Genomic DNA, 19,786 nt, shown 5'->3' on the forward strand with positions numbered 1-19,786 from the left:
AATTATCTTAAATAAACAACAGCATATAACCAGGTTCATACGAAAACACGGGCACACACTGCATGATACAACACCTCTGCTACAAAAGTGAAAGGGCAACGCGAGGTTTGGCTGTGAAGTCATTTAGCCAATCAGCTCCAAACACTTTCCCAGTTGTTCACACATCTGTTCTGTCATTGGCTCAGAGCAAAGACAAGCCTCCAATGAACCAGACTGATGGTGTTTTATTATGACTGTTGTTAAGCACAGACATTTGGTCTATTAAAATAAATAATTTCTTAATATTAAGTCAGTGGCAGACACAAGACAGAAGGAAAATCTGCTAATCTTTCCACTGTACTGACTGCAAATGTGAATTTTGATATTACGTTTCTTTTTGAAGGCAAGAAAATAACATTTAGAAATATTAGTGACATTCATAGAGACCTTTGGAAATATACCACAACTTGGATGAAAATATACAGAGGTTACAGTCACAGAATGGACAAGTAAAATAGTTGTTTTTCTGAAAAGTGCCTGCACTGTGGGGTAAATTGAACATTGACTTTCTGACAGTCTGTGGACTTTGGTTTGACCTGGGCAGACAGGAGTATATAGTAACGCCTCTCTGTGGATGTCATAAAACAACCAGCCAGAAAATATATAAATACAGAGCAAAAGATGCTTCGTTCCTTTTTGTGTCGTGGGGCCCTTCATGGATTATAACCTGTCCTATTCAATACTACCCAGTAAGAAACAATAAAGGATCAAAAGGAACCTTAGGTTTTAGACAATGTGAGTATCTTTTAAATTTTTTATACATTTATCTTCTTTCAGTGTTGGCTCATTTAAAAAAATCATCATTCACTGACTTTTCAGTTTAAAAGGTGAAGGTTTAGTATATGAGTTTAAAGTTTAAATTGTGGTTTTCTACAAGTGATGTAGATGTGATTTTTGCGTGTGTGTCTCTGTGCGTACCTGTCACCAGCAGCTGGAAACATGGTAGGACTTAAACCCTCAGATGTTCCTCCTCCTCTGGGGGTGAAGATGGCGAGTGCTGGAGCCGCAGCCTGTATAGCTGACATTGTCACATTTCCTCTGGACACAGCCAAAGTCAGATTACAGGTATCTGTTCAGTAATACTGACAAAGAAAGAAAAAAAATCATTAATCTTTGGTATCAGAAGACAAACAACACCTTTTCTTCACATTAACTGAAATGCATCAGTTACTCTACTGCGATAATGATCTTTAGCTACTCAAATTTAGCTATAAACTACTTGAGAACAGTGTGATGTTAATTACTATTGACTGACCCGGTTTGACTTTCAACTTTGACCACCTCAATACACCTTAAATCAGTTGTACTCACTGACACTTCTGTAGCTACATGCTGCACCATTTACTCTAAAGGTTTTCCACTTTTGTTCTGTAAAGCTGGTTTTAGCCTTGAGTACAATCTGTGACCCCAGATTCAGGGAGAGAAGAAATCAGTAGAAGGCATCCGTTACAGAGGGGTGTTTGGGACAATCAGCACCATGATCAGAACAGAGGGACCCAGGTCTTTGTACAATGGACTGGTAGCTGGTCTGCAGAGACAACTGTGCTTCGCCTCCATCAGAATCGGCCTCTACGACAACGTCAAAAATTTCTACACTGGTGGAAAAGACAGTAAGTGATAACAGTCCTTTTAAGCTACATCTGTGATGTGCTACAACACAGATGTGCCTCCACTACAGGCAATCTATTACTGAGATGCAGTTACAATAGTGAAGAAATAAATAAATGTGTAACATTCAATAAATGTTAGATTACCTAAGTATCAATATCACATCTGGGAAATAACTGAAAAGTTTAAGCACTTGAAGAATCAAAAGTCTTGTTGCTATCATGATTACAAAAAAGTACAACTTCCTTTTGAATGTCCTGGAGTAGAAGTGTAAAATAGCATAAAATGAAAATACTCAAGTGAAGAACAAGTACATCAAAATTCTACTTAATTACTGTACTTGAGTAAATGTACTGGGTTACAGTCTGTCACTGGTTTTTCTTGTCCACTCTTGTCCAGACCCAGGTGTACTGGTGCGCATCCTGGCTGGCTGCACCACAGGTGCTATGGCAGTATCCTTTGCACAACCCACTGATGTGGTCAAGGTTCGATTCCAAGCCCAGATGAACCTGGATGGCATGGCTCGACGCTACAGTGGCACCATGCAGGCCTACAGACATATCTTCCAGAATGAGGGCTTACGTGGACTCTGGAAAGGTGCCATTTAGAAAGCATGCTTCAAGATATGTTGTTCTTTTGGGTGTCATCTGCCATGAAAATAAGACCCAGAGCTGTTTTAGTAAAGTATCTTGTGCTTATTCTTTTTTGGTTTCTATAGGCACACTACCCAACATCACAAGAAACGCACTGGTCAACTGCACAGAGCTTGTTACATACGACCTGATCAAGGAGGCCATCCTTAGACATAACCTGATGTCAGGTGAGGGAGAGCGCTCATGCACGTGTGTCTGATCTACAGTAAAACACACACACACACACACACACATACAATGCCATCCCTAAGAGAAGGCTGATTGGGCAGAAATCCACACACCCTCTCACCCCTTCCAGTCCTCCACAGCTGATAACAGCACACACGCTGGTACAGAACATGGCGTATATTTGTACTTAATAGGACATTTATCTCGATCGTTTATATTGCCCCTTTCACACAATTACATAATCTGCTGACATCAGTTTCTATACTGCTCAGCTAAGAACAAAGGCCTCCTAGTTGTTGTCATTTTTCAGTTGTTTGGGTCACAGTCTTTTCCAACCCTCTCCACAGACAACCTGCCATGCCACTTTGTATCTGCGTTTGGTGCCGGCTTTGTTACCACAGTGATTGCCTCACCAGTGGATGTGGTGAAGACCAGGTACATGAACTCACCGCCAGGGCAGTACAAGAGCGCTATGAACTGTGCCTGGACCATGTTGACTAAAGAGGGGCCAACGGCTTTCTACAAAGGGTAAGCACTTTCTGTCTGACCCAAGCACACATTCATTTGTTTAGGGAACATCTGTACTTGAGGTAAATCCATAATGACAGATAAATATACATAAGCCTTTGTTCTTCACAAGCATCTGACCTCTTATCTTTTTTTTTTTTTTTTTTGTAGATTTGTACCCTCATTTCTGAGGTTGGGATCATGGAATATTGTAATGTTTGTCTCATTCGAGCAAATCAAGAGGGCCATGATGGTCACCAAGAAGAGCATCGAGGTTCCAAATTGAGATTAGCGTTTCAAAGTTTGACTGAAAAACCTGAACCACCACTGGATGAAGAAGCCTAATGAATATCAATTCTTATTTAAACTTTATTCAACAATCTTCTTGTCCTGTGGCAACAAAGAAGACAGTCCTTTTCTGAAAAAAAAAGAGTACTGGACAATCCACCTTGTATGTGACTTTGAACTTGTGTTTAAGAAGACATGCAGTGCTAATTTTATATTTATAATTTGTCATAATGAGTCCATTCCAAATATTGTGGGAGTGCATGATATGAAAACAAGCTTGTAATAACCTCCTTTGGGAAGTTGAGTTAGCACTTTAAGACCTGTAAATCTGCCAGTTATACATTTCAGGCAGCTTAAACCAGTGCACATTTATATTGAAAATAAGACTGGTGCCAAAAATAAAAAACAAAATATGTTTATGTAAATACAGACACTGTACCTGCTTCTTTGACTCGCCCTTTGACACATGGACACAAAACATATTTCAAAACATCAAACTGTGTATTTATTAACTTTGAGCAAGATGTGTTAATCATTACATAACTTCCTCAAAAGCAAATCACAGCATAGAAATAGCAGGTAACAAAAACGCAAATTTCAGTCCAGACATACAAATTTATGAAAAGCAGGCAAACAACTATTTTGAGTGCCACATCATTACCATTACATAGTACAGTTAACATTAATAATATCAGCGGGGACATGTTAAACCATGCACAACTTTTTAGATGAGAACACCACACTGGAATTCATTACTTACTTACTTTTACATTAAATGTCAGCCATGGTCTGGGTCTCTGGACATAAATATTAAATTCCTGAGCAGGACAATTGTGAGAAGAAAAACAAACAAGACAGCTAAAAATTTGGTAGTTAATCACCATTTTACAATAGCTGTCTGTAAACTGCAACAATTTGGCTGCTTGCTTACTGAAAGTGCTTCAACACTCACAAAAGACAGAGCTGTTGTTATCACTACAGTCCTCTGCAGCTGGTCTCATTTCCCCTTTATGAAGGACAATTAACCACTGGAATGGTTTCTGAGGTATAGGGCGGTAGATTTGTGCTCTACTGTAAAACAATGAATGACTATGACAAGAACAAAATGTGACTAATTAATCACAAAACCAAATATAAGACGATTTACTTGTTTGCCTTTTTGAGGAGAATGAGTTGCAGATGAGCTTCAGCCTGTCTTTATGTTTTTAATATTCAGCATTGCTTACGCTGAGCCTTGCTGCCTTCCCATACCTGATCAGAAAATGTCAGGGGCTATGGAGAATTCAGGGACATATTAATCCTTTATAGTCCTTCCTTAATGTATGTTAGTTTTTAGAATGGACATTCAATGTGAGAGACACATCAGGGTCCTGTAGATGTGCCTTGACTATGTTGTGGAATTTTTCTCTGTACTGATTGAACTGCATTATGCTTTCTGGTTCTTCTGCCACCCAGAACTTATCAAATTCATACGCCAGGTAACCTAGAAGAGAAGCAACATGCCTTTAGAGAGTTCTTTCAAGAAAAAACGTTCTCCATCCACTACAAAATGTTGTTCTGGATTTCTATAATAATAATAATGATGTTGGGTTTACTCACAATATAGTTGGTGGAAGTGCAAAAGCTCAGGTGTGCCCTGGACTGTATTGTAGAAATGTGGTTTCAAAGCACCACTCTTCAGGAGGCTGTAGGCCATCTCTGTCAAGTTGATCCCAACTATAGCATAGGAATACCTAAAACATGTAGTACCCAAAATGAGTACAAAGTGGTTGCTAAAAGTGACAGTACATTGTGTACACTGGGGAAATTATTCCAGTCTATTTCTGTATGATAATAAGGCAGCGATTTAAAAGAGACTGAACTCGCACAATACTAACAGAAAATACACTGATGTTCATTTATGAATGTCTCTTACCCTAGTTTAGGATGGTTTGCATGAGACAAAACCTGACGAGCCTCTTCTGTGTAATTTTCACTGAAAAAACTGCAAACAGCAAAAACATTATAGTGTCATTATTGCTCACTGTCTATGCACTCACAGGAGATAACTGCAACCATTTACAAAGAAAAATCTACTTACTTTTTGTTCAAGTTGCTGAGGTGTCATTTCATTGAATACAACGTACGCTTGTTTGTAAAGTGAGAAAACTCAGGAAAGTTTTTGATATTTTTGGTTTGTTTGGAAAATGACATATTTAGCCTATATTCTGAGGTGACTGTGAGCTGGAAAACAAGGCGTAAAACACACATGCATGACTCCACACAGGTAAATTATCTGTGATGCCTCACTGTTTATGTGTCCAGTTTCATTTTTAGACAATGATCCTACAAGTTTTGAAAATGCTGCTTTTTATAGAAGAAGTTATTTTTTATCATCAATGAGCCTGGAACAATGGAACAGCAAGCAATGCAAATATGCATTTGGATGTATACTTAGGCTTGGCAAATGTTAAAGTCCAATATAGTGATAGTGATAGAGAAATGTAATGTACGTAATTGCCTTTGCTGCAGTTTTGCTTGGTTGTATGTAGGGTAAATGTATGTTCAGGTCAAATTGACTGCGTGGATTTTTTTCATGATTGTATTTGTAGGCCCCTTCTGACACATAGCTAGGGAATAAGTTTAGCTTGCTTGGACAGCTTTTTGTGTGCGCGCGCTGTCTCACTCTTTCTTTTTTTTTTTTTTTAGTTGTCTTGATTTTTTAAAACCATTATTTATCCCTCTTTGCAGCAAAGGACCATAAGTAAGACTGATCAGAAGAAGCCTACCCATAAATTTACATTTACAGAGAACTATCAATTCTCTCATAGCTAGTTTAATCCCTATCACTTAACCTTTGTCAGATTTACATCAGCAGTTGTACTTCACAATGTTACATTGCTTTGATATGAATGAAATTAAGTCAACAGCTGCATTTCCATGATAGATTAATGGTGACAGTGTTTCTGCTGCTTCCCATCTGACAATACTGAGGCAGAGCAGAGCGGATGCCAAGACAGGATTGATATGAACTGTTCTCTTTATTTTTCTGTATGTCTCATGGCTATTCATTGAGTACTCACACAAGGTTGATAAGCCCCAGCATGCCCATGCCTCTAAAGTCAGTCTTGGGATCATCTCCTTGGAATCCAATGTCTCCCCACTGTTTGGTTATCCTTGATTCCAGCTTGACTGTTGGCATCAACAGATCCCACAGCTGAGGATACAAACATTTATATGGTCATGCTTGGTGAGTGTCTGTATACCTTGAACACATTCTTATTTGTTCTGTGGAACAGTAACCATGCAGCTAAAACATATACAGGATACTGCTCCATTTTTACTGATGTATTAATAAGGAAGAAGGAACACATACCTTCAAAAGCCTGGCCTCATGATCTGCATTCTCCGAGCTGAAAACTTCTTTTCTCAAGTTTTCCACAGATATATACAGACTGCTGTATCCCGTTATTTGTAACAGACAGACGTGCAGGCTCTCCTTAAACCTACAAAAGTGGCAAAAAAATGTTCTTTACTGAATATGATGACAATGAAACAACTGCAGTGACAAATTCAAACTAACAGATAAGGCGTAACCTTACAGGGGATCTTTCTGGGGTTTGACATTCTTCTCTTTCATAATTTGATCCACACACTGTTCTAATTTATCCTTGCTGGTTTCCAAAGCCCCTCGTAATACCTACAGGGGAAGAGAGCACAGGAGAATGAGGAGGCAGCCAAAGAAAAATAATGATACAGAAAGCCACCAGACAGCAAACTGGCAGAGTAGCTGATATATTATCTATGCTGTCAGCCACAATGAAAAAAAAGGCAACCTCAGAAACAATGAAAAAGATGACCGAGCACTTCTGTTTCCACACTCAACTGGACTGTTGATTAGAAAATGCTTACCTAGCAATAATCATACATGACAAGTGGAGTCAGTTCATCTAAGCTTGGCAAGTGCAGTGAAAGATAAAGACTGATTAAGCTCACATGATATGTCTTTACTGGGCTTCACATATAGAACAGCCTAAAAGATAATGAAGAAGTCAGTAGTAAAGCAAAGGGTGTTTCCTTCAAACATCTCTGTGAGCCCACGTAGTTTAAAAATTACCTCCATTTAATCAGGTTTCCATCTCCCATCTGCTGCAGCTCCAGACTTAAAAATGGGACCACGTTAACCCAATCTAGCCACCCTACAGTCTGGTGAAAGATATTTTTCCACAGCAGACATCATAGGGAGACTATGACAAAAGAAAAGCATCTGGTGTGTCTTCTCAGTACTCATGTCTACTTCCCAGTATGATTAAGTATTACATTATTTATAATGAATATTTTATTTTTTATCCATTTAACCAGACAGTCTCTTGAGATACACTGTCTCTCTTACAAGCGAGACCTGGCTCAAATGGCAACATAAAATAAGTGTCACATAATTACATGGGAACACTCACCATACGTTTACAACAATCACATATACCACAGCAAAACAAGACGCGAGAGACATGAGAGATAAAACCTGACATATTTAATGTGATGTTTGAATGCCTGATATCAAAGTAGGACTTCCAGACAAAGTTTATCTTGCACATTTGCCAAAAGAAAAATGCTCCCCAATTCCCTGCGCCCCAAGTGGTGCCTTAACATTTTAACATTTCTTATTTCGTCTGACAGATCATCATAGTTGTTCTTCAAAATGTGCTGTTGATTAGCAAGTCTGTTCTAAAGCCATTGTATGTATGTCTAACAGTTATATAAAGAAACTTGAACTTGAATTCATAAAATCATATAAACAGTCAAACTGAAAGCGATTCTAAGCTATTCTTCACCACAGCTACTGAAGTTGACCCTGGCATTTTCCCAGTAGCAATCCAGTGTATCAGAAACAAAACTAAACCTATAAATCATTATCTACCAAAGAAACTGACAGTTAACAATGTGAACATTTTCTTACCTTATTCTTAGATGATTGGAGGGAGTATTCTACAATAGGACACAGGAGGGAGATTAATAGATTGGGAAAACATGTAGACTAAGCAGCAAAAGTAGACCAGAGACCAGATTTAAGTTGATTTAATTCACCTGCTTTTGTTGTCCTTGTAGCACCTGGCTTGTATCCAGAGCATATTCTCTGCAGCTCACATTTCCCTGTCGCCTGTCTGATGAGCCACTTCAGCCAGTACCTCAGGAAGGATGTGTAGACATACTGCCAGATATACCCCAACATTTTCTAGAACACAAAAAAATGAAAAGACATCAATCACCTGAAGGAATTCAAGAAGAAAAATCTGACAGTCCAATAATGCATACACATGTATTTTTAACATTCTAACAGTCTGATGAGCTAGTTTGTTAACATGCCTGAAAGGGGTGCTTGACTTAGAAAGCATCACTGGTGAATGGTCCTGCATCAGAGGCCTAACTGTTAACGCCCCTTCGATTTTTATTCCATGTTGCAGGAAATGTCCTGTCAATCTATGAATCAGTAAACTGCCCAGCGGCATAAACTATAAGTTAGCATGTGATCAAAGCCAATGAATATATCTGTGGCTTGCATACAGGTTGAACAACTATGCACAGGACTGCAACAAAAATGTACAGTGTTGAAAGAAGTACTTAGTGCAGTACTTGAGTAAATGTACTTGGTTATTTTCCGCCACTGTCACTTTTATGAATGAGGCTGATACTGGTTTGTCTGTGTTCTAATGACAATAGCAACAGTTCTGGGCAGTTGAAACAATTAAAATACAGCAAGTTGCCATTAAGATACAAATACAAAGCCTACACTAAAACAGCATCGAGTCAATGGGAAAAAAGGAGAAAACTGGCGAACATTCAAACATGCCAAAACAATGGCATTGTAGCAGCTAGCATTAACGCTAATGCTAACTTCAGACAAACGTGACCATTCAGTTTACAAGGGTTTGGTGAGTTTAGTGGCGCTTTAGGAAGCGCCCTGACCACTATATATTAATGCTAGCTAACTACTAGATAGTCCTCTCTGATTTTGATAAACTAATTCAGTGAACTAGCTTCAAAACTCCGAGCAGACAGATAACCCGTTCATACAACAGGTTGTCATTGTATTCGCCTAACTGTTAGCTAGCTACATTACGTTAACCACGATTAGGTTAAGTCGCAAGCAAAAATGTGCTTGATGGTATTTAGCAAGAAGATTAAGTCAATCTTACCGTACTGTCGCAAACACAACACTGCTGGACAAAGATAAACCACAACTTAGCTTCACTTTGAAGCTATAAGCCGTGTGGAGAGATTAGCAACGTTTCTCTTGACAACAGTCTGGCTCTGATGCGTTCACGTTCGCGTCGGCCACACAGAGGTCCCTATGCCAACACTTTATTACCTAAGCATGACACGTATACTTACACTTAACCATTACATGTGGATTTTTGCTTGATTTTTTTTTAAGAACGAGTCGTTCAACATCTGCCTAAATGGCGGACACACACCGAGAAACTTGGGTTGAATTTATAGTGTAATGTTTAATGACATGACGTCTTTGAACATACCACACGCCAGCTCTTCAGTGATAGTGCGTGCTTTGGACGCTGCTGTGGCGCCATCTACTGTCCACACTGCGTACTGCAGTCTGCTCACCTCTGCAGTATATACACCAGTGTGAAGGCAGTTGGCGGCCCGAGAGCCAAATCCAACGCAACGACAATACTGGACCCTCCAACGAAAGGGGAAGTGTTCTCCTTTCTAGTTCGCATCAAAACATTTTTACGAATCTGTCTTATGTATACACAGGGTATATCCCAGTCAACGAACACCATAACATCTAATAATAATCAACGCTTTGCATCTCAAATACAAACAACATACAAAGAGTGCTGACAATTAACCATAAATTAAATAGGTCGCTGGTAATTGTTTGGATTACCTATCAATTGCATGTGAGTAGAATTATTTTCATACAACACAAAGCATACATAACAGCGTTTTTCTTGAGAAATGAATTTTAACAGTCTGTTGTAACTTGTTAACCCTCATCGACTAATGAGAAAAATGTTATCTGTCCTCAGATACAAGTAAATATAGAGCATGTTTAAAAAATGACAAAGTGCATTAATTCTGAAATTGCGAGATTATTTGATTGATGATTACAATCAAATAAAAACACAATAACTTGAGAGGGTGTGAGTAAATAAATACATAGAATATGTGGATAAAATCATGAAATCATGAAATCCCAACATCACTCTACAGAGAACCATAAGATAAACAAACAAATAAAAAACAGTAACCAGTCATGCCTTCATGGTGACGGTTAAATAGTTAAAGATATCACTGGAGGAGAGAGGAGAAAATCTAATAGTGAGTGGTAAACTATGTCGCAATTTGGGGCCAACAACATGAAATGTCAGCCGTGGATTCAGATCTGAGGGGTCTGGAGGTGGAACAGGAGATGTGGAGTGCTTGAGCTGTTACCTGGTGCCCATCCATTCAGTGCTTTAGTACGCATAGAGTGTGTTTCACAGCTACATAGGAATACAGACAGCATGCTGTTCAAAGGTTGTGTATCTTAATTATTTGATAGGCGATAGGTTTTGATAGGTTTAAACTGATCATTGTCTGTTTCAGGTCGGTTTCACCTAATGTAACCCAGAGAAGAAGCAGAGTGCTTGCTTTTCCCAAATTAACCACAAGATGATCCCACATCCACAATATGACTGTGTTATATTAAATTGATTTCAAAGTCTATTTTTAAAACACACTAGTCATATTATGTTACTTATATTTGGCGTTATGTCTCCATTATTCCATAGATACCATTAAATGAAATCATATAGTACACTCTCTGTGTCATTACATCTAGCTGCTGCTTAAAATAGTGACAGCGGACCAAACATCTTTGCTGTTAAATTATATTTATTTCCTTCCACTGTGGCACTTTCCAAACTGGCTACCAGCCCTCACTCTGAAGCAGAAGTCAGGCATATCAGCAATGGGCCATGCAGCCCATGCGGAGTTGCTCACCAATGGTGCACTCGACTGTAATTAAGTCACAGTCTACCTTCTCACCTAATCAGTCCCTCTGGGCTTTTAAAGGCAGGAGGTTTATCCCATACAGTTACTGCATTCCAAGAGAAGCTCCTGTCTCAGGCACAGGCTATATTTGAAAACTGAATCCCCAAAGTAACCACTTAGATTATAATAACAGTGAGAGAGATTATCTTAGGATGAGCTAGGAAGTAGACTATAATGCTGGTATTAAATCAGTTATAATAACAGTGATAGGTGTGATACAAATCATTTTTATAGCACCACAGGAAACATTAAAACTAATCACTGTACTTTAATACAGACCCCAAATGTTGTGTTGTTGTTTTTCTTCCAGCTTTTCTACCTACAGAGGTGTGTCCATGGGGTGGCCAGAGTTGATAAAGGCTACCTGGACCCTCAGACCACCACTTTTTTTTTTTCAGTAGGAGAAGCAAAGCAAGGATCCTTTCATATGAGTAAATACAATTTTTCTGACCAAATCAATGTCATGCAAATTAATGACAAAATAGATTGTTATCACTACCCAAGGTGACCCATGAAAGCTTGGATATCATCATGTCGGGTATATGTCAGTAGATCCAAACCTTTTGGGTTTATGACTTCTTAAGAAAAGCAATGTCTGCTTACAAACCCATCATCACAGTGAGTGCATGTCTGTGAGTATTTATATTTGAATCATTTTCAGAAGCCTGATGGAACAAATTATCAGTATTTTATGACAGATAAAAACAAAGATTAGAGAAAAGGCTTAAATATATAAATAATTCTGTCCAACGACATAACACCTTTTTTATAGCAGCTTTTCTGTTCTGAAGTCAAAATATGTGAGCTATGTCTCCTTTGTATCTATCAGATGTCAAAAGATACTCAGCTGCACCTCAGGGAGAACTGAACGCTTTGTGACACCAAGCCAATAGCCTGCTGTAAATGTCCTGATTATAAAGGTCATTTATTCAGAAGACCACTTAAAATCACAGAGGAAATTTTCTTAATATTCATATTTCAGATTCATGTGATAAGGGTACCTGATCCTATTTGGAAACATAGCCTGATTTAATGCAGCCCTCCAAACAAATACAAATCAGTACACAGGCTTGGGTCTACAGTCATAAATCCATTTCTGAATGACAGGAAATGGCACAGCAAAATAAACTATCTATCTTCTTGGAATATTATAGGCTTGCTTGAAAGACAAATAATTGTGTTAGGATTTAAAAGTAATCAATTTCAAGTGCAAGTGACCGTCCAATAGATGCCTGCGGCTGATACAGCACTGCCTCCATTCTCATCCTCTCCCCCATTCATCCATTCATCTGGTTTACTCTGCCGCACCACGCTGCCTGCGCTTCCCGGACCAGTTCAGTGTGGGATAGCACACACCACGAAAGGTCCATTTTGTGAAAGGTTCACTTTTTCTAAGCATGAGGCAACGCTAATAGAGACCTGAGAGGCAGCATCCATCGGTCGGACAGCGATGACTCATTGCGCACGATCCGTCAGTCAGGGTGCTTGAATTTTGCGCTTTGCTGTGCAGGATCGATACCTCCAAGACCCATATTCTGGTGGAAGGCGTGGCTTGGTGTCACCGACACAGGGTTGATTTTTCCATATTCATTTCTAGGGTTTAGCCTCATCTCACTGACACGGACGCGCAAACGGCACCCCACGGTACGGGACATAAAGCGTCTCCGAAGGTAAGCCACCCTCCTCTTTTCATTAGACTGTGCTTTCCTTCGTGTCAGATGTCGGATTCGTTCGCAAGGTCAAATCAAATCAGAAAATATCAGTGGCCTCTGAGATGTTGGGGTGGGACAGGGCTGCAAACGTAGGTTATGGTATATGACAAAGATCTTAATTGGCCCGAATAGGTCGTGTGCACCAGTTCAGTGCATGTTGTGTTTTACCGTTTTGCATGAAACACATTCTGCACACACTCTTCTTGGTATTTCTAAACTGCCGCAGGCATAAAAGCCCAGACACCAGGGCGTTTTAATTGTACAATATCTAATTACGGTCAGGACATGCTTTCCATAAATATTTGCTCTTTGACAGCAGACAGGCAGATGCATAGCGGGAGAGCACACGCAAATGGGCTACACCTGTCCATGACTCAAAACACTATTATTCTGTTTTCTTCATTCAAGAAATATGTTTTAAGATCCAAGTACAATGAGGGATCGATTATTATCGTTTGAACTGGTAACTGGAAGGACTTATTTTTCTTATTTTTTAGGTAATCCAGACATAAATGTGACCTGATTGGTATAAAATCTATTATGCTTGTTGTTTCCCTCCCAAAGAGGAGCAACACGGAGACTTGTGATGACTTGCTGTTGAGAGAAAGGGAATTAACTCAAAAGACAAGGCTAAGTTTAACATTAGTTTCACTGAGATGAAGTGCACATTATGCAGAGTGGATGATCATCAGTACTGCCACTGAAATGGAAATGGCCAACTGGTGTTCGCCTTGGAGCACTGAAGTAAACACTGGTGTCTGAGCTTCCTCTTTATATTTATAGGGTGTTACGTATAATGAAAGTCTTGATCACAGTGCAATTGATTTGTCTGACTCCAAAGGATCAGATATATCAGTCGTCTGCTGAGTGCTGGCACATTACTTGCAGAATTGGCCCAGATGCTTTAACACATTTAGGAGACAGACTGAGATGGAGTCATTCATCAGGCCTAGGATAAAGAGATTTGTGAAACTGTAGGTCACTGCTTGGATTTTAGACTAGATTGATTACAGGGCAAAAGAGGATCAAAAGACACGTCTTTCTGGCTTTCAAAGCCTTTCTGTTCATTTCTCACGCAAGGGTGTGTGACAAAGAAAAGATAGTTAAACTTTAAATGAGTGATTGTGGTTGTTTTCAGGGTACACTTTCAATTCGCCTGGCATCTTTCAGGATTATTTTTTAAAAAAGGAACTGAAATTGTTATTACTTTGTCCCAAATAAGTATATAATACGCTGAGATATTTTATATTTGAATTCTTATAGGATTTTTTTAGACAAGATTTTTTTTTAGAGGATTGCTATTTACATAATAACAGTGTCTCAGATTCAGTTTGCCTTTCATCAGTGAGCACAGTAACTCAACTCCACTGACAAGACACCAGAGTCACATGGTTTAGCCCCTCCGTGAACAATAATAGAAGCATTCATTGGCTAACTTCATATCTCTTTGTATACTGTAACACTCAATATTCTTGGTATTTAAGATGACTTCAGATGGGATTTGTATGATATACTGCCAAGCAAACACATATGTCAGGCATTCTTAAACCAGACAAGACTGGTAGGTTAGATGAAACTCCATTAAATGGGGAACATCTGCAGTTCTCAATCAAAAATATCCTTAATCTGTAAGCATTTTCAACCTACATACGTCAAAGTCTTCTTTCTGTACTTTCCTTCCAAGTTTGTAAACTTTGCACTGGTCTGATACAGCATTTTTGCATGCTCTGTAGGGGTTACCCAAGGCAGGCGGGCGGGCGGGCAGGCGGGCGGGCGGGCAGGCGGGCGGGCGGGCGGGCGGGCAGGCGGGCGGGCGGGCGGGCGGGCAGGTAGGCAGGCAGGCGGGCGGGCAGGCGGGCGGGCAGAACAAGATAGAAAAACAATCAATCACATCACAAGGAAACATAGCTTGTTGAAAAAGACATGGTTCCATACACTCCACATTGACATGATTTAGACATACATCATTGTTATTAAGATTGTATGCTGTGATTAATTTGAGAATTAGGTTCGAAATGACATATATAAATCTTAATTCAAAGCACTGATTAAATTAGGCAAATATGAGTCACTGATTGTTGTGGGGCTTGGCTCTTTATTCTAACAATGATTATTTAAATGCATGTTAATGACTATTCAAAGAAACTACATGAAATTTACATAATGATAATCTAAACTCGGAGTACTATGAGTCTGGTCTGATTATTTTTGTCTAAATTAAGATGTAAATGTAGTGAAAAGTGAAGCCCAACCATTTAAAACAAACTAAATATATGTCTGTTTTCCTCTTTTAGGAACTTGTACAACGTGACCGGTAGCATATTGTGTTTTCATCTTTGGATTACGACAATATTTAAAGACTGAAACAGTGAATCAAGCATGGGAACTAACCCAAAAAGGACAGTGACAGTCCAGATGGTGCCTCAGCTGGCTGTGGTGGACACACTGGGCAATAAGGAGTCTAATGCCAACTGGACTAAAGATCCCAACCTCAAACTCTCTCAGGTTTGTCCAAAACCCACCCTCACATCCCCTGACCACAAACAGGATAACTTAGCTCTGACTACTGCTCCCACTAACACCATCCCAAATACCCAAAAAACAGCTTCCAAGGGAGGTGAACCAGTTAGCAGCACTGTGTCAGACAAGCCAGTTTCAGCCAATGGAAACCAGACAAAATCTGAGCATGTGACTGGTGGAGACCAACAGATGCCAGACCTGTCTCCAACAGGCAAAGGTGTGGGTGAGGCAGGAGTTGACCAGAGGGATTCTAACGCTAATATGAAAATGTTAAGTTTGGGCGATGAAAAGGATATCTGTAAGGCTGGTTTGTCGTCTGCTGTTACAGCGTCAGTGGTTGACATGCAAACCAATGACTGCAGAATGAAAGGGCCAAGTACAACTGAGGAGAAGTGTGCAAAGCCGACATCCTCAGTTAAAGCCACAGCTCGAGAGGACAGTAATAAACATGTTTCTCCAAGTAATAAAAATCTTAACAGTGCCTTTGAATTAAGGCAAACAGCGTCTGCACCCCAACAGGATAATAAAGGGAGTATATCAGCTCCCAAAAACAAGGACACTGCTATAACACAGCAATCTAAAGAGCATGATCATATACAAAGTTCCTCACAAAGCTCTGTCAGTGTGCAAGAGACTCCCAAACCGAAAAAAAGCATGGAAACTATAACTCCACTTAGCTCTACTATACCTCCATCTAAGAGCAAAGAAGCAGAGGCCGGGTCTACACATAAGAATTCAAGTTCAACACTCACAGAGAAGGATTTGCAAGCACCAAAGAAACCACAAGTCTCCTCAGATAAACATCAGCCAGTGTCTTCACAGAAGGACTCCTCCACTCTGCCCCAGGCTAAACAAAACATGGCGGCATATGGGCAGGTGGCTGAGGAAACCAGCCAGACTGACACAGCTGTCTTTGAAGGGCAGCAGCAGCAGCACTGCAAACTATACAGGGAGGCTTCGACTATGACCTCATCCTCATCATCCACCCCAGTCAAGCGGTGTCATGATATGGAGGTTCAGGCTGTGGCTAACACCTGCAGTAAGGCTGTGGCAACAAGTCCGAGCCTGCTGCCCTTCGCTATGACTCGTAGGCCGAGTGGTGGTGCAGTCTCCAGGGAAGAGGCGCAAAGCCTGGCTGTAGTATGTCAGGTGGACGGGGGTATAGGTCTCCATCAGATGAACATGACTTCTCTATCCACTTCTACTGATCCGAGGTCAGAGAGGCTCACTGTTGAGGCAGAGATGTGCCACAACCAAAACACAAGCATGGTTTTTAACTCTATATCCCAGCAACAAGATGCCAGGCTAGGGGCTAAGCCTAAAGAACCGGGGGCAGCTTTATGCAACATCCAGCCAGTTTATCAAATCAACATTGAGCACAGCAACCACAAGGAGGGAGGAGAGACAGGTAACTCCCAATGTAAAACTGGAGCTCAGACATCTGCAGCAAAAACAACCACTGCTGAAACCAACTCTTTCAAACCAGGAGCACCCCCCGAGACAGCCGGCGCTTCCAAGTCTGGATCTGCTGACAGTCACAATGCTGCTCTGTCTCAGGCTGCTGTTACAACCAAGCCCAACCAGGCCCTGCCAACAACATCAGCAGCAAACACCACATCCAAGACAGATCCAACTAAAAACAAAGCTGAGAGTTCAAAAGAAAAGAATAAAGAAGCTGGAGGTAAAGCCCTGTCAAAGGAGTCCAATTCTGGCAAACAGAAGATCGAACCCAAGAGAAGCGAAGAAGAGGATGACCAGTCAGGGAAGCAGAAAGAAAAGAGTGTCCATGATGTTGTCTGGGACGAACAAGGGATGACTTGGGAGGTTTATGGGGCTTCTGTGGACCCAGAGTCCCTTGGTTTTGCCATTCAGAGCCACTTGCAGTGCAAAATCAAGGAGCAAGAGAGGAAACTGATGGCCCAGACCTCCTTCCGAAAGTCAATCTCTGGTGTTGACTCGCCGCGACATGGCAGGAAGAACAAAAGGAGGCAGCAGAACATTTTCAGGTCAATGCTGCAAAATGTCAGACGGCCCAACTGCTGCATGCGTCCCCCTCCCTCCTCCGTCCTCGAGTAGCACAGCACAGAGGTAGCCAATGTCAGACTCCTCCCTTTTCCTAGAGGTCAAAATGTTTGTCCTCTCCTCATCATGACTGCAATGCCAAGTGAAACATTAATGGGGCGACGATCCCTGTAAGTAAGTATACTGGAATGTTGTAGCATAAAGAGTCAAACTATTTGTGATGTTTGTGATCAAAGAAGGTAGGAAATAGAAATATAAAATGAACAACTCAAGACTTATTTTCTAGAAATAGATATTATAAAAAAAGAGAGAAAACTTCTAACAGTTTTTAAATAACAAAGGCAATAATAGTGAAACGCATGTATATTAGTTACAATGACAGTTGTATGACCTAACATGAAGTCCAGACCGTCGCAGTACATGGCACTGATCATGGGATAGACATATTACTTACTGTCAGAATATTTGTGCAAATATATTAAACAAACATCTCATTACATTTGGTGCATTTGGTATATGTTTTTGAGGTGTTTTAGGGCCCTGTATTAATAAGATTGCTGTATTTTCTTTTCATGCACATTTATTTTTAGTGAGTGATTATGTTGTCCAAAAAAAAAAAAAAAAAGGGACCGTATGCATACATGCACTGTTTAATCTCTGTTCTTCTTTGGTTTTCTATTAAAACAACAAAAAACTAAGTTGAACTTTACATATTCTTTACACAACTATATATCACTTTTTTTTTGGTCATTTTAAGAATAGTTCATGTTTTTCAGGCTTATTTCAAGAGAAAAAGGTTGAAGGCATTGGGACGATACAGAAATTAAAAGCCATGAAAAGAAATAAAAGCCTAAATATTAGAAAAACAGATCAGTAACTCAAAACATCAGTAGCTCAAAGGAGATCGTGTTTGTGGATGTTTCTAAGCCAAGTGAGTATATCAAGGGATGTGAGAGCAGCAGGAAACATCAGGGCTGTCCACAGGCGATGTAAGGGAGTTACCTGGTGCCGCTGAGAGTAAAGGTATTTACTCTCAGCTATTTCCTTTGGTTTGACAGAAAGATTCACACCCTTGCATTTGAAGTAATGCATTGTTTTACATGAATGCAGTGGTCAGAATTGCTTAGTTTTTTGTCAACAAATGATCTCCAAGTACATGGTTGTGTTTGTCAGGGGAAAAAAACATCAATGCATTTGTGTGAAAGAGTTTTAAAGGTCAATGAAGGACAGGAGAGATCCAGTCTTGAAGATATTTGCAAGAGCAAGATGTACAGTTTCGGACATTGCTTTCTTGTGGTGAATTAAACATAAGATATTGAACAGATTGTTTGCAGTAAGTGCAGAGTCATGAGAGAAAATTGGTTATTTGCAGCTTAGGGCCTAGAATGGACAGTTTTACTTTCATCTGCACTGAACAGAACAAATTGTCTTTTGTCGATTGTTTATTTTGTTGTCTGTGTGATCTCAGCTACACACAGCTGTGAGGTATCATTTCAAGGATTTATTGTTATATAAAAGTGTGCACCATGTGGATAAGAGACCAGGGACCAGAGAGTGCCAGAACTGCACCTGGTTTTACCATTTTGAAGCAGGTACAGAGAAAACAGGGCAGACTTTAAACCTGAGGGACACTAAACAGATCTTGTCACCTGCAGACATGAGAGCAGCTAACAATGAAAATAGTGATGAGTGTGAGAACGATGTTGGGAATGCCATGACTTTCTAAATTCTAGAGAAGATGCCATAGGTCCTAGTTTTCAAAAGCAGCACTAGAGGATTCTGTATTTTTGTCTGAACATAAAGGTCCCACACACCCTCACAAGTGTTTTCAATTACTGTGGTTGGTAATTATAAGTTTCCAACTTGTAAATGTGTTCATGTTATTTGTTCACGTTATTCTTCTTCCAAGCAAAAGATAAACTAAACATTTGCTGGTTCCAGCTTTGAGGATATGAGGCTTTGAGCCTTCAAACAGCTCAGGATAAATTCCAAATCAACACCAGCTCTTAGGATAGATGATCTTACTGCAAAAGTCACATCTTTGGGAAAATTCTACATCTTGAAAATTAGTTTTCTGTAGCTGTTTTGTCATTATATGCTTCTGATTGTATTTAGACAATTAGACCTGCCACAATAAGCCAATTGATCAACTAGTTAATCAAGTGAAAACTAACTGGCAACGATTTTGATGATCAATGAAACATTTAGGTCACTGTTCAAGCAGATACGGCAGAC

At 39.9% G+C, this 19,786-nt stretch overlaps 3 protein-coding genes across 5 annotated transcripts; 2 read left to right on the forward strand and 1 right to left on the reverse strand.

Annotated features, from left to right (window-relative positions):
* Positions 1-613: 613 nt before the first annotated feature.
* ucp1 (uncoupling protein 1) lies at positions 614-3,688 on the forward strand. 3 transcript variants are annotated; one of them, XM_041035957.1, is made up of 7 exons: positions 614-774; positions 968-1,104; positions 1,451-1,649; positions 2,047-2,244; positions 2,366-2,467; positions 2,816-2,996; positions 3,147-3,688. In XM_041035957.1, the coding sequence occupies exons 2-7, from the start codon at positions 979-981 to the stop codon at positions 3,259-3,261; spliced, it is 921 nt and encodes a 306-aa protein (XP_040891891.1). In that variant the 5' UTR covers positions 614-774; positions 968-978; the 3' UTR covers positions 3,262-3,688. The 3 variants fall into 3 exon arrangements, with proteins under 3 accessions (XP_040891891.1, XP_040891893.1, XP_040891892.1); XM_041035958.1 differs by having other exon boundaries at positions 616-774; positions 971-1,104; XM_041035959.1 differs by lacking the exon at positions 3,147-3,688 and having other exon boundaries at positions 2,816-3,000.
* On the reverse strand, positions 3,286-9,554 carry elmod2 (ELMO/CED-12 domain containing 2). Its single transcript, XM_041035960.1, has 9 exons — positions 9,437-9,554; positions 8,328-8,475; positions 8,200-8,228; positions 6,845-6,942; positions 6,619-6,748; positions 6,326-6,459; positions 5,179-5,247; positions 4,863-4,996; positions 3,286-4,746 (listed from the first exon to the last, which is right to left on the reverse strand). Exons 2-9 carry the CDS (start codon positions 8,470-8,472, stop codon positions 4,589-4,591), a joined length of 897 nt encoding a protein of 298 aa, XP_040891894.1. The 5' UTR covers positions 8,473-8,475; positions 9,437-9,554; the 3' UTR covers positions 3,286-4,588.
* Positions 9,555-15,388: 5,834 nt separating this feature from the next.
* On the forward strand, positions 15,389-17,605 carry gprin3b (GPRIN family member 3b). The gene has a single exon (XM_041036904.1). The coding sequence runs from the start codon at positions 15,389-15,391 to the stop codon at positions 17,603-17,605; it is 2,217 nt and encodes a 738-aa protein (XP_040892838.1).
* Positions 17,606-19,786: the final 2,181 nt, after the last annotated feature.

Source organism: Toxotes jaculatrix, chromosome 4 (genome assembly GCF_017976425.1).
Source record: "Toxotes jaculatrix isolate fToxJac2 chromosome 4, fToxJac2.pri, whole genome shotgun sequence".
Lineage (NCBI taxonomy): Eukaryota > Metazoa > Chordata > Actinopteri > Toxotidae > Toxotes > Toxotes jaculatrix.

Excerpts from the sequence above, each read along its gene's own strand:
- gprin3b (XM_041036904.1), top strand. The coding sequence starts at position 15,389 with ATGGGAACTAACCCAAAAAGGACAGTGACAGTCCAGATGGTGCCTCAG.
- elmod2 (XM_041035960.1), bottom strand. The coding sequence starts at position 8,472 with ATGTTGGGGTATATCTGGCAGTATGTCTACACATCCTTCCTGAGGTAC. Across the intron at positions 8,229-8,327 it reads TACAAGGACAACAAAAGCAG|AATACTCCCTCCAATCATCT; the intron begins GTGAATTAAATC and ends GTCCTATTGTAG. Across the intron at positions 4,747-4,862 it reads GCACTTCCACCAACTATATT|GTTACCTGGCGTATGAATTT; the intron begins GTGAGTAAACCC and ends CTTCTCTTCTAG.
- ucp1 (XM_041035957.1), top strand. The coding sequence starts at position 979 with ATGGTAGGACTTAAACCCTCAGATGTTCCTCCTCCTCTGGGGGTGAAG. Across the intron at positions 1,105-1,450 it reads CAGCCAAAGTCAGATTACAG|ATTCAGGGAGAGAAGAAATC; the intron begins GTATCTGTTCAG and ends CTGTGACCCCAG. Across the intron at positions 1,650-2,046 it reads CTACACTGGTGGAAAAGACA|ACCCAGGTGTACTGGTGCGC; the intron begins GTAAGTGATAAC and ends ACTCTTGTCCAG.